The 15,269-nt window shown below is 41.6% G+C and overlaps 1 protein-coding gene across 1 annotated transcript in view; it reads left to right on the forward strand.

Annotated features, from left to right (window-relative positions):
* The window catches only part of LOC118895532, a 476,261-nt gene that overhangs the window by 416,233 nt on the left and 44,759 nt on the right, over positions 1-15,269 (forward strand). Inside the window, exon 4 of the mRNA XM_036852742.1 lies at positions 4,786-4,869. Coding sequence (XP_036708637.1) covers positions 4,786-4,869 — 84 coding nt within the window. The remainder of the gene's footprint in view (positions 1-4,785; positions 4,870-15,269) is intronic.

Raw genomic sequence — 15,269 nt, forward strand, 5'->3', positions numbered from 1 at the left:
AATAGAACTGTTTTAAAAACTTCAAAAAAAATTAGGGAGAAAAATGGAAATAATCAAAATATGTATCAAGATAGCAAATACATTATACTCCATCCTGTTGATGGAACATGATGTAGTCACTAAATATTATAAACCCAAAGACTATGTAAAAACACAGAAAATATGTAACGTGATGTTAAATGGAAAATGTATAAGAGTGATGCGAAATGGCATTGTAGCTAAATATACATGCATTTGGATAAAGGCTGGCTGGAAACTCAGAGACAGGAGAGTATGGTGAAGGAGATGTGCCACTTTCTTTCAAAAGTCCCACTAATGGTGTTGAGTGTTTCGAAAGCACTTGTTTTAATGTTTCTCGTAATGGCAGCCTTGTGGTAGGTACAGGTGGTACTGAGGATGCATAAAACATAGGAAAGGAAGGAAAAAGCACAAGGGACATTTAAAAAATTCACATGTAAAAATCTAAGAAATAGAAATTCAAATGCAAAAATTCAGCAGAGCATTTATGGGAAATGGGTATTGAGGGAGGTGCTGAAAAATGTATAAGCAGGTCAGGGTCTAACAAGATTCTGCCCAGAAACTTAAAAACCGGAATGCTTGTGAGGCTCTTCTCCCCCTGCCTCTCTCTGCTCACAAGTTTTGAGGGGAGGGGATTTTCATATACCAGAGCTGGTGTAGGTCTGTGATAATAACCCAAAGGAAGTAGGAACATTTAGCAGTGTGCACAGTTTACTTAAGTTCACCAAAATTGTACTGGAATGTGGAAAAAGGGAGGAAGTCTGGTCAAGCCTGAGTGAGTCAACATTTAATGGCCCTCCACCCAGCTCTCCTCCCTTCCCAAGGCCACCTCACCTCTGCGTCTGTGTGCTTGACCCTTGCTAAGAAGGAACTCCAGCTGGCGTGGGTGGGGCGAACCCAAATTCCTGTTCATTGGCCTCAACCATTAGGTTGGGGGGGCCAGAGAGAAGAGGAGTCAGAGCAATGGGGTCTGGCCCTTCCTCTCTATATATCTATATCACGTCCCTTTTCAGGAACTTTCTCCTTCCTTGGTTCCCAGTGAGTGTTTGAAATATCACAGTTCTCTCAATGTCCTAGGTCCCAGGAACAGCTCAGGTTTCTGTGAGGAGCAACTAAACTGCGGTGTCAGCAGTTCTTTGAAAGCACTCTATAGATGGAAGGTGCAGTTGTTTTTATTCCAGGTAAAGAATGGGTGACAAGTTGAGGCTGGATAGAAGAATGGCAGTCTTTAAAGTAGAACCTGCTTCCATCTCAAAACAGATTACATTGTTCCTAGCCCTGAGGTGGGAGGAGAAGGGACAGACAGTTGATGGATATCCACTTCCATGTTTTCTGTAGGGTATAAGATCGAGATTTCTGAGGGAAGACGCGTTCTTTCCTTGGGAGTTATTAGGGTCGTTTGAGCTGGCCAGGGACGCACCCTTAGGCAGATGCCACCTGGACGGATTCCACTGCTCAGCCAGGTAGCTGAGTTGCCAGATGATCCCGGCATCCTTCCTCATCAAAATCCTAGATTATTTCTGTCCTTTGGCGCCAGGAATTGCCCTTATACTTCAGACTCCAGGGTAAACACTGAAGGTTGTAATTACAGTTCACAGCCTTAACCACTTCTTTGGTCTCCTTTTAGGAATCCAGTCTCAGAAAAGTGACCCCAGGTACCTGTCATGTGGAGAGCTCTGAGTGGTTCTGTAGCTTCTCAGGAATGCTCTGAAGTTATGATGGGAAGAAGATAAAGCGGCAGTTTTGCCCTTATTTTGCAGAGAGCTAGAGAGGATGGCCGACTTGCCTGAGGCTTCAACAACTTTTCTCTAATTCTCTCGTTCCACTTTGTCCAAGTCCATCCTCAGTGCCCTGTCCCCATATTTAGGTGAGTTAGATGGGGAACAACTCTTACCACTAGCCACTCAACCATCCAAACAACAGCAACAGCAAACCCTGTGTGGAAAGCCTGAAAGGAGGAAAGGAGATAGGGAAAGGGAAATAATATTTAGTAATAACTATATACCCCTGACTACTCTGCATTTTGCGTGTGAACCCATTATTTCAGAAATACCCTTTTATATATGGCGCAGAATCATCACATATTTTCCCACCACACAAATAATTTCTAGGTAAGAAGTCTATGCTTTGTGACTCTTGGGTTGTTTTTGTCTTAAGTATACCCAGTGCAATCGTATCAAGGGACTCTTTGGTCTAAAGAAAATCAAGCTCCACAACAACCTAAGAAAATGAGTTACATGTTGCCATAGCAACCGGACCAGCCTCAGAGGGAAGGGCAGAGTTTTTCAGATTCATCTTCTGCATCTGCAGATTGACTTCCTTGAAACTGAATCATGTGTCCTGATCATCAACACTGAGCCTGTTATTTTCATTAAAAAAAAAAAAGTTGCAGTCTCAGTTGATGTATTTTGGCCTTTTCCCTGGTGCCATTCAATGTCTTTTTATCTCTGAAAGGTGGGATTGGGTAACTGGATCCTTTGGAACTTTCATTCATGCATGCATTAACATGGTTGGGACCTAGGCCAGTGGGTTTGGTAGTAATTAAACTTTGATGGCTGGAACATGACCTGTGAAATGAGTTGCTCGTCTCAGTTTAACTCCTAATGGACGGAAATCCATATCCCTCGGAATCCAACCATAACCCCTGTTTCCAGACCACGGGAAGAAGTCAGAGGTTTGAATGGCTTCTCCTGGGGGTAGACTGCAGGGCCTCTTCCTCAGGAATTATGCTTTGCATTTCCAGGCCACAGATAGCTCCACAGTTAGTCTCAAAATACCCTGCGAGATGTGTGTAAATAACACAAACCACATTTACAGGCAGGGCCACCCTGGTCGAAAGTACAAGTAATTTGCCCAGAGTAAGATAATTAGTAACAGCAGGGGTAGAGATTCCAGAGGGTCATACTCCATTCCTTTGCTAAGACCACTGAAAAATTTTCCTTTCACTCAAGAAACATGGCCAATTAATGGACAGCGGGAGGTGGGGATGGGTCAATGCTTGCTGATTCATTTTTAAAGGTCATTTTTATTTTATGGGGTTGTTGGTACCTATAGTTACGTTTTCTTTTCAATAACAAGTCTCTTGATGTTTCCTCTAATGACACTGAAAAATGTGTGTAGTGAGAATCAAAGCTGGGGGCTGGAGAGAGCCGGATCTGCTGGGATGTTTCTACATAAAGAAAAGATTCAGCCGACGAAAGGGAAGAGTGCTCTAATGGAAAGCACCTACATCTGTGTCTTAGTCCCTTCAGGCTGCTATAACAAAATACCACAGACTGGGGGTCTTATAAACAGCAGATATTTATTTCTCACAGTTCTGGAGGCTGGAAGTCTGAGATCAGGGTGTCAGCATGGTCGAGTGAGGGTCCTCTTCCAGGTCGCAGACTTCTACTTGTATGCTCACATGGGAAGGGGGCCAGCAAGCACCCTGGGACCTCTTTTACAAGGACGTTAATCCCATTCACTTCCCAGATCACTTCCCAAAGGCACCACCTCCTAATACCATCACTTTGGGGCTTAGGATTTTAACATATAAATTTTGGAGGGACACATTCAGACCAGAGCAATGCATGAGATCTGTGTTAGATTGTGAAGGATACAAAGATAACTAAGACATGAGTCCTGTCTTCAGTAGCTCACCTTCCCAGCAGATAGTGACAAGTACTCTAATAATAGTATGGTAAGTCCCCTAAATAGGAACGAGTTCAGTTCCAAGAGCACGTTCATAAGTCCAATTTGTTCCTAAGTCCAACAAAGTTAGCCTAGGTACCCAACTAACACAATCGACTATATACCGCTGCTTTTACATTAGCTTCCAGACATCCTGGGCTTGAAATAAAGATACTGTACTCCTGTACTTTATACAATACTGTACAGTAAAGTACACAAAAGCACAACCACTTGTAGAGGATGCACGCACGTTACAATGTATGCCAGACACGTGAACTAACTTACGTGATTGAACATGCGAACGCATGTTCGCATCTTGAAAGTTCACAACATGAAGTTTCATATGTAGGGGACTTGCTGTATGTGGATCCTGTGTTAGGGAGAAATGTATTCTGACTCTCACCAGAACGGAGGAATATAGAGAAATGTTTCTTAGGGAATCTGAGCTGGGCTTTTTAGGACAGGTAGGAAGTCATAAGACAGACAGTGAGGAAAGGATCTTTTAGGAACTAGGAACAGTATAAACAAAGGCATAGATTGGAGTCTATTTAAGAATAACACATTGGCCAAATGTGGCTTGAGGTTTAGGTTAAACTGTAAGACAGAGTTGGAACTAAAGCAAAAAAGTGAAAAAGAGCCACATTTTGGAGTGTTCTGAAAAGCAGGTAGAGAACTTTGGACAGTATCCCATATAGAATCAGATATTTGAAAACCAGAAGTTTAACTGTGGTCAGTGTTTTTATGCAATGAGATGAGATATTAATAAAGTTATTTTTTTAAAAAAGATTCACATAGCCTAATCTATGTTCTAGGAAGATGCCTTAACAGATTAGGCTGAAAATATTCTGCACTTTTGTCAACATTCCTTCAAAATGTCATAAAAGGTTTTGTAATATAACCCTGTAAAAGGTTAAATGAGTTTGCACAGACTGCAAACTGAAGATGCCTGTGCATAAATGCTGACTCAGGTATTTCAAGTGACAACCATTACGGTTAAGTGCTTGAGGCACTATTGTGGGAAGCAGGGAAATGGCTTCATGCAGCAGAAAGGCCAGCCAAGTCCCTGAAATCTCTCTCTCTCTGTTTCCTTTCTCATAGGAACAGCAATGGAAATCTTCAATGTACAGCAGCATTACTCCAATCTGCTTTACAAGCCCTCCAATTGAGAAGCCAATTGGCAAAGTAAGAATGAATTCATTTCTTGTTGAACAGTATGATCTGAGCCTGTTGGCTCTTCTTTCTGTTTGTTTTGAGCTACCTGGGTGACATAATCAAATTGATCTCATAAAAGTGGCTGATAAAAATCCAAATTTTGACCTATTTGGTTTGCCCTAGTTGCATTTGCCCTAGGCAAAATGTTGAGCTGAGTGACATTGATCTGAGATTCCCTGGCCTCAGCTTCTGCCCCCACGTGCATTTTGATGATGTCCTCCCCAACTCCCTTCAGTGCCCTGCTTTCTCAGCTCTTTGACCACCTTCCCCGCCTATCAGAACTTACTAGAAAGAAAGAGGTGGCTTTTAGTCATTTACATTGTAGGAGAAGGAAAAATTCTTTTTCCTCTTCTCTTCTAGGCTTAGTACCTGGGGTGATGGAAATTAAACAAAACAAAACAAAAAAAATGGGTAAACAGGAGGAAAGATTTATTATCATGAATAAAGAGGCCTTCATAGAAAAGAAGTGAAGACCCAAAGAAGCATTTGTATTTGGGGCTTATATACCATTTTAACAAAGAGTGATTAACTGTGGAGAAGTGACAAGAGAAAGGAAAAGGGATTTGGGCTTCTCTGGGCCATAAATTGTGAGATGGTAAATATGTGGGGACAATTAATGGAAGATTAAGTGTTATTTCGTAAGGTTTGTTATGCAAACTCACGTTGGTACCTTTTCTATTGATAAGAATCATCTCCAGTGATCAAAAGTCATCTTCTTCCTGGTATGGGAAAGACACCTTTACAAATTTATGTTACCTTTACAAAGGGAAATTTATGTTCTACTTTTAGACAGAAAGGGAGAGGGCAGAGAGCTTTTCCTACATCTGCTCTTTCTCAATTGCCTTTGACTCAAGATAATCCTTATGCCGTAGTGGCATATCTTGGGGTGCAAACTCTGATCCGCTTCAACGTCTTAGTGTGAAATCCAACCACCATACTACCTCTTTCAAACATATTTGCTTTATTTAAATTATGCTGTGGAATGAAAGACTTTGCCTCCAGAAGAGAAACTACAGGTATTTGCCTGAACTGCAAACTGTTCTGAACCTGAAATCACACCCATCAGTCCCACTAGGGAGTGTGGAGCTGGATGATTAAGAGTGTGGGCTTAATGGCGTCCGGCTGCCTGGGTTCAAATCCTGGCTCCACCGTTCACTGGCTCTGTGACTGAGCAAATCACCTGTAAAGGGGGCTTCATAATAATAATACTGCCTCACGGGACTGTCATCAGAATTAAACAATTTAGGGCTTCCCTGGTGGTGCAGTGGTTAAGAATCCACCTGCCAATGCAGGGGACATGGGTTCGAGCCCTGGTCCAGGAAGATCCCACATGCCACGGAGCAACTAAGCCCGTGCGCCACAACTACTGAGCCTGCACTCTAGAGCCCACGTGCCACAACTACTGAAGCCCATGCGCCTAGAGCCCGTGGTCCGCAACAAGAGAAGCCACCGCAATGAGAAGCCTGCGCACCGCAATGAAGAATAGCCCCCGCTCGCCGCAACTAGAGAAAGCCTGCGCGCAGCAACAAAGACCCAACGCAGCCAAAAATAAATAAATAAATAAATTTATTTTTTAAAAAAAAGAATTAAACAATTTAATATAAATTCACAAGAGCAAGGATTTTTTTAACCCATTTTATTCACTGTGTATCCAAATACTCAATGAATTATGCAAATGAGTTGAATGAATCAATAAATGAAATGCTATACACATGGTAAACTTAGAGGAAACACGTGCTCAATTTGCTCATCCCAAGAAATGGGAGCTGGGGCGTGTTATATGTCAGTGTTACCGAGTCCAAGCTTGCTCTGCTCACCTCACAACAGGCCAATAAATCGGGAGACAAGGTGTTGAGTCAAGGAATACGACTTTATTCGGAAAGCCAGCAGACCCAGAAGATGGCAGACTAATGTCTCCAAAAAACCATCTTATCAGGGTTTGGATGCCAGTTTCTTTTATATAACAGAGAGGGGGGAGGAGATGAGGAGGTAAAGTAAAAAAAGGCCGTAAGTTTTGCAAATATCCCCTGGAATGGCCAGCCTCCGGGAGGGGATGTGTTAATTTCTTCTTTCTTGCAGCCATCCACAGGTGGATAGGCTCAGGATGCTTCCCTGAACAAAGGCACTTTGGTTTAACATTTAGGCAGAGGGGCAGGGTTCCCCGAGGCAGGCCATTACATATAGACAGTATCCTTTCAGTGAACAAAAGCAGCGGAAAGAAAAGGTTAATGTAAAAGAAACAGATCCAACATGTAGTTAGATGTGGCTCTTCCCTGTTACATCAGGAAGGGAGGCAAAACTCTGGCGAGTTTGTCAAGGACACTTTCCAGGCACACCTTAACTGAAGGGCCAGTCTACCTGGGATAGCAGCCACCTTCCTATCCTTTGCTACAGTGGTGCGTCTCTGGACCACACGCGCTCCAACAACTAGGATGAGACATAGCCACTGTCCAGACAAGTCAAACACAAACAAAAGTTCTTTCAATAGGGCTTTTCTCTCCAACTTATATATATATGTGGGCAGAACTGAAGCTTCTGTAGTTTTTAAAAGGAAATGAATCTATTTTCCCAGCAATTCCTGGTAATTTTGCCTTGGCGGCAAGTCCTGCCAAGACAGCTTTCTGCAGGGCACAAGCTCCCAGTCGAACAGGAAGTCTCCTGCCCGCTGTCAGCCCGCTGAGGTTTTGCAGGCGTAGCAGGGGAGCAACCCAAGCTTCTAGGGACTGACTTTCTGTACTTCGGGTTCAGTAAGGTCTGCACTTCCCCTCTGCTGACTTTGGTTCCAAGTAAGGGGAGTATCCTTTGACCCAAAGATTAAAACAACAAACAAACAAAACACTCCCTGAACATCACAAAATGTGCTGGCAACAGCTCCATTTCACTGCCTTCCCCTGGCCTCCGTCCCCTCCAGCCCCGCCTCCTTTGACTTTTTATAGGTTCTAAACAGAACACCACTCTGTGGGGATGGAAAGAAGCTGTTTCAAAGACTGAGGTCAGAAGTCCGTGAACGCTGGAGGGGTCTTTTCTGACTAAATTGCACTTCAATCCAATAGATAGTCCTGAGTTTACTGGATGTTTTCCTAGACCTGATTAGAAACACTAACAGCAGTATAGAAATGGTAGAGAGTAACTTTGGAAAATGCTTGTCAGAAAGCAGAAGGAAATCAAGTGCAGTATGACCATTCTTGGTTCAGTGATATTTCACTGTGTGTTCCTCAGGTCTCCCTCCCCCCCAGGGCAGAGTGAGCAGGTAGGTGTCTTTCTGCACAGTGACACTAGGACTGTCCTGGGGTGAGTGGGGCTGCTCCCAAAGGATACTCTTGCTCTCTTTTCTCCCCATAGCTCTGGCTTCTGGGCTTAACACACGTTCTGTAAAATACGCTAATGAATTCGTTTTGCAATCAGCTCTGTGATCCATCCACCTGGAGGGGAAAATGATGCCAAATATGTAAGAAAGTCAAGCTTTAATTATAGGGGTCAGTGGAAGCCAGCATTGTGGGTGGATAATTAAAACCTATGGTTAATCTGCCCAGAATCCAAACTCTCTTCCTCACTGCCAAGAAACTTTCTGTTGGGTAAAAAGCTGCAAGCTGGACCCAGAGGCAATGTCTGCCACCCACATTAGGGTGAACCAAGCTGAACCAAGGACCAGTGTTTCCTTCCTACGGGTGGTGGAGGGGAGGAAAGGTGTTGAGAAAACACCAGTTGGAAAACAGAGGATTCCAATGTGAGCTCATAATAGAAAAAAGAATATTTCGGGGCCAACTCCAATCTTACCATTAAATGATAACTCTTTTCATTAGTGGTTATGATTAGAGGGTAGGAATAAAGGAGGGAAACTTCCTTCTTTTCAGGGGAGAAGCTTTGGAAATCACTCTGGGCAACAAGCAAGCCTGGGTTGTGTGATTATCCACTCTCAGACATAGAAGAGTTTCCTCTTTTATTTTACATAATTGGAATCAGCGCCTTTTGAATGGAGCATACAAATTTATGTAAATAAGAATGCAAATGATAAAAATACGTGTCTTGGGATTTCCTGGGGATGACCTGGCAGCTTTATCTTTCTTGACTTCGCAGCAGCTAAATATTGTTGTGAAAACTCAGGATGAACTTATTTCCCCAAATGCCACAATGTTATAAGTAGAGGACTTTCTTTGTAATTTGTAAGAGATACTCTGGAGAATGAATTAAGACAGACTACTTTAATGTATTTGACAGTAAACATATTCCCCCCAAGAGGCTGCACAGGCTAACAGTAAATGCAAAAGGGATTGGAGAATTTCAATAAATTAATGGCAGATTCAAAGTGGACTGTTGAAAGGGAATTAGAGAATAATGATGGAAACAAAAGCAGGGATTTAGGGAGATAGGTAACATTGGAAGATGACATAAAATTCAACTTCCAGGCTCTCCCACAAAATTCTCACTGGTGCTACTGACAAGACAGGAGAGTGGGCTGAGAGAAGTATTAGTTCAACTCAGCAAAGCATTGCGCAGCTCATGCCAAGTCAAAACGACCCAATAAAGTGCCTTGACCTCTGAAAGCTGCATAGAATACACAAGCAGAGGGAGCTGTTTTGAATTAAGAGCTGCCCATGACCATGGCTGTGCCAGCCTACCTTTCTCAGTAGAATTTAAGTGACAGGTATACTTGTCCTCGGTCTAAAGAAATGTAACTTTAATGCATTATTTGATTTTACCAGAAGGAAATGGAGGGAGATAAACAGCTTTGCAGGATAGCAGTGTTATTACATGGAAGGGTGGCTAAGAAAGTTATCGAGGCTCCCTGGGCCTTCTGTATTTCTGGGTGAGTGAAGGGGAAACTGGAGGAGCTAGATGGAAGTAACTGGATAAACAACAGATAAAAAGAAAGGAACTGGTGAACTCAGAATCAACAAAATATAGAGCTGCTTTATTTCAAAATTGGGAGGCATCTATGAGAAGAAAACAGACAGAGGTGTCCCTTTTTGCAGATTGATCTTTAGCTTCTTTTAGCACTGGAGAATTTTTCTTACCAAAGGAAAATTTAGCTTAGCCAACAAGGGCCATTTTAAGAATAGTCTTCTAAGTCATGGCCCGTTGAGAATCACTGAACGTTACCTCATTATATCATGGCTGGGTCTGAATAGACAGCACCAATTCTATGAGAAGTAGCTTGGGACTTAATATTTAGGGCTCTAAGTGACCCAGGAAGATGGAAAAGCCAACCCACAAGCTACTCTGTGGCCTATTGCTGCTTCCAAAAACAATACCAGAAGTCAGGAATAGAATAATCAGAAGATAATAATAATTTTGAGCTCAGGAAGCCACTATAATTGCTACAGTTGTAGATAAACAATTTTTTGAGGGTAAGTGCCCCTGATTTTACTGGATCTCTTTCTTTATACATTTAGCTTCTGGTCACTGAGGCAAAATACATTAAGCCAAATATTTTTCTTCTAGGCCTTCTTGTGACAAGGTGAAAGAAACTTTCAAGTTAAGGGGTCAATTTTCTTCTTCCTCTAAGATTGTGGAGGATTTAGTTGGGCATACGTCCACCCAGCTAAAGAGCACATTTTTCAGCCTCCCTTGCAGTTAGATGTGGCCATATGATGAGAATGTGGCCAGTGGGATATGAATGGAGGTGATGTATACAATTTCTCAGTCATGCCCTTCATAAGAAAGGCAGACCCCACTTGCTGGCTGGAATACAAATATGGTAGCAGAAGCTGAAATAGCCACCTTAGACCAAGAGAGGATGGCAGAGAAACAACATAGAACCATTGCCTGCTGTTTTCCGACTGCTATTGCCTGAGACAGAAATCAACCTCCACCTTGTCTACACCACTACTAGTTTGGCCATTGGTACAGTAGCTGCAGTGGTATCCTAGCACACAATTAAAGCAGGGGAGAAGTGGACTGCATGCCCTATAAGAAGTCACTTAGGATCAGTGAAAAATAGAAGGCAGAGGCCCGGTACAGTAAATATCAGTTAAAGGGATGAAAATGCTGAGTTGCTGACACCTGTCTTCCAAATCAAGCCTGGATGAGGAAGAAGAGATAAGGAGGCTAACTTCTGGTTCTGAGGATAAGGTGATAAACAGAACTCTGCTCAGCAGAGATCCCCATCTTTGAGCTCTAACATAGTAAACCTAGATATCTATCATATCCTGAATTTTGGAGAAGCTCTCCTTAGAACTGAAGGAAACAAATTTCTACTGAAAATACTCAAATTCAAGCGCTGTAGTGGAACCCGTTATCTGGTCAAATAACATTTCTATTGATACTTATTGTATGTAGGAGCTGTCATTAGTTTGGAAATATGTATAAGTATCTTCATATATTTGGCATAATATTCTATTCTTTCATCATCTGGAGCAGGTATGGATTCCCCGGGGCTCTAGGGAATCATCTTGGGTTTCAGCTTTTGCTGTAACTCAAGTTACACAGGATTTTATGGGACAAGTGCATTGTTTACCTCATACCTCATTCTAGATCAACTCTCCTTTATTAATATAAAATAAACACATTGTTTTGGTTTAGTAAATTAACCCTCTAAAACATCAACATCATCAGGGACTCTTACTGCTACCCCACATTAGAGTCTGTGTCATTTTCCCCACCATCTCTTCCCCCAAGAATTCCTGACCAGTGACATTCACACAGTAGGCAGGTAGTATTGTCCTCTGATGGTTACATGAATATGGAATTTTAGTTTGTTATCCAGCTTATCTTCAATCTTCTTATCCTGTTCACATGGTTGTTGAATAGTATTCTATGTGAGTGGGCTACTATATCTACAGAAGACAAGAAAAAATTTTAATCAATACCAGTAGCAACTGTCCTATAAGTATCAAGTAACTAGAGGTGAAAATAGATTTGCCCGCTAATTTAGATTCCTGGATTCTCACTACCACTCAAGCAAAACCTAGGCCTGAAATTACTACAATTAGGTCCATTGGTAAGAGTTCAACTGGTAAGAATGCACCTGACTCACAGAGGACAAGAAGTCTGTCCATCCTAACATTCCTAACAGGCAGATGACTCTATAAACAGACTTTGTAAGCTCCAAAGAGTTGGAATAAGGTTGAACAGGTAGATGAATTAAACCAATGACAGTTCAATTTATGTCCTCCTGTAAGCACAGAAACATATTCAATTCCAGGTCCCAAGCCTACAGGAAATAAGTGAAACAATATCTATAGAATATATTTTATTAGGCTTATAAAATTCATTAATTCAGAAACAGGTAGATGCTTATACACTATAAAAATGGGAAATAGCAAACTTAAAAATCATTCTTGTTCTCTGATCTTGCTTTACAGCTTATCTCTAACGGCTGAAATGTATGATACAACATGTATGACCCAACTGCAAAGTACTTGATGTTTAAATTTAAATGTGAGATAAATGTCTTGTTAACAGCACATACATACACACGTAATCACCAGACCCTTAATATTGGGGACCGCGCCATTATCAAAGGTCTCAGAGTCTTATTTTTATTATATGGAACTATTGTTTATTCTTTCCTTGTCTCAATGTGCTGACACTTCCCCATTAACGGTGCCTTGATTTCTCTCTCAGAACCTGGTTGCAAAATACCATGTGGAACTTTTGATGGAAAAATGCTAAGTAAAACTACTGCCTGTTCTGTTTTTGACCAAAAAAGAAACTTTAATTTGTCCCACCTGGAAACAGGGGAAAAAAATGACCTGGGATTGGCATAGTATGCGTGTACTCTATTCACATAGATCAGAAAAACATAACATCACTATATTCTGAGACATAGCACTACAGAATTATCAGCAGAATTTATGTAGATTTGCTACCTTCTCAGTACTCGGGGTACCCTTGAGAAAGCCAAAGGAAGCTCCTCTTGGAAATATTGCATTCTAAGCATTCTATGCCAGCTGCTTATTTCCATTAAGAAATAAACAGACATTGAATGTCTTCCAAGTGTGAGGCCGTGTGCTATAAACAGTAATTCAGGGCAATTGGGTATAAACAATAACAGCAATAATCATTATTATAATAGCTTCCATTGTTTGAGAACTCTGTGCCCAACACTACCCTGAGTTCTTAATATCCAGTCTCTCATTAAATCGTTTTACAAATGAAGCCTGGAAAGGGTAAAGAACTTATTCAAGGTCACAGACTGGCAAACGGTACAGCTGGCATCCAAAACCAGCATGCTTGACTTAAGAACCTACGCCTTAACCACCTGCTGGAGAGATTTTTAAAAAAATTTATTTGGACAATCTCTTTTTTATTCCTAGTTGAAATATAATCAAAGTTTCCTGAGAGGATGCAGAAGGATGCCAAAAAAAGTATGACCTGGCTTATATTATGCGTCACTCTGGCTACGGTTAACCAACCTTAGATTTTCAGTTTCCAAAAGGCCCATTATAATAGCAACCCTGCACAAGTGGGAAATAATGTGTGAGCATGCAGCGTTAGGTTGCCCCTGTAAAGGCAGTTGCTTTACAAAGGACTTTAAAAGGGGGTATGAACTGCAAAGATAACACCATGAGGTTACTCAGATCAAAATAGTATTCCTCAGAAGCCATTCCATATATTTGGGTGTCCCAGTTTCTCTCCTCTGGAGAAGGAGGCTTGGTACTCACCTAATCCATGAGGCATGCATTTAATTTTAAGAACTTTAACACTCTCAATGAAAAGGGTCAAAGTGGTATTATTAAGTACAATGTAACAAAAGAATCACCATACAGACAAGGGTAGAGCTGAAAATCTCCACTTGCCATAATGCCTTTTTCAGGTAGGCAGTTTGGATGCCTGGTAAAATAAAGGCATCTGTTCTCTTTAGTGAACAGAGAGCAGATTCCATAAAAGTTTATGGTCTGAAAAGTAGGGAGGTAATTAGTGGTGGGATGAACTCCCCAATTGTGTCTATGTTTTTAAAGGTCATTTCCTGGGTTTTATGAGAGATGGGGAATTACATTTGGGCCCCCATAGAACTTTGCTTTTACTGCTATGAACGTTTTTTTCAGCCTACCTTACTTTAGGGTTGGCTGATTGCGTGTCTGCCTTTTTGCAGGGGCTTGTAATCTCCTTGTGAGGGGGCAGAATTGTGCCTTATTCATTATTTATGTCCCCAGAGCACCAAGCGTAACTCTTTCCATATCTTAGCTGGTTATTGAGGAGGGGGAAGTGGTAGAAAAAGAAAGGGAAAGAAATTCTCATTTTGTTTATCTGAGATCGCTGTTTTCAAATTACCTGGGTTCAGGCTGCTTTTCATTAAATGCCTTCTGAAACCTCTCTAACCAACAGCTTAGTGAAAAAATTCAACTTTACCTTAAAAGACCTTACTAACAGAATAACTCTTAAAGGCTCTATTCATTTGCAAAGGCAGAAAACTGCAATTTTTACACTAAAGACTTTCAAAGAGAATCAGATATAAGAGACATGTTGAGATTAAAACAAAATAGAAAAAGAGAGAGAGTGAGAGAGAGAAAATGTTCTCATGCTTTGTGGCATGGAAGTTGTTTCCTTCCTTCGCTGCACCAGTGAAAGTGATCTTGCCAAGGTCAACAGGAAAATCCTAACTGCTAAACCCAGAGTACACTTCAATTCTTTTCGAACTTGACTCAGTTGACCTCTTCTCGAAAGTTGTTCCTCTCTTGAGGGATTTTATGAGAGTTGACTGTTCTAATTCTCATCTGACCTTCTCAGTCTCTTTTGCTATTTCATCTTCCCTCAATAATACCTCCAATTCTGTGTTCCCCAGTGTTCCATTCCTGGTGCACTTAAAAAAAGAAAATCAACTCTCTCTCCTTGAGCAATATTCTTTATTTTCTTGTTTCATTTGCTCAACACGATTGAAACTAAACTAGTCAGCGCCTCTTTCTGGTCTTCTGATTCCCCTGCTCTACAGATGTTCTGTTCCTCTCTCAGTGAATGTTCCTACCTTCTACCCAGCAATTCAAGCCAGGTTCTCGGGTATCATCCATAATTCTTCCCCCCTACCTCATCCTTTCAGTCAGCCATCCAATTGGGATGGTTCTAAAGCCTTAATATCTCACCCTCTCCTTCCCCGTAGTGATTGCTGTAATTAAGGCTTTCCTCATCTCTCATCTGGTTCTAAAGGAACCGTCTAACTGGTTTCCCTACCTTCACTTTCATCCTCTTCTTTCAGTACCTCATCAATATCACTACAGAGTTAACCTTTCAAATTGCAAATATGATCAAGTTACTTACTTGACTAAAAGGTGGAATGGCTTTCCACTGACTACTGAGCTAGTCTGCATCTCTCTGAATGGTCGGGGGAGGCATGTGTGAAATACTCCCCCTCCTCTCGCCTCAGCTCGCATTGCTCATTTCCCCCAAATCCTACACGACACTCTATTTCACGACTCTGCCATTGTGCATGC

Source organism: Balaenoptera musculus, chromosome 5 (assembly GCF_009873245.2).
Source record: "Balaenoptera musculus isolate JJ_BM4_2016_0621 chromosome 5, mBalMus1.pri.v3, whole genome shotgun sequence".
NCBI classification, from domain to species: domain Eukaryota; kingdom Metazoa; phylum Chordata; class Mammalia; order Artiodactyla; family Balaenopteridae; genus Balaenoptera; species Balaenoptera musculus.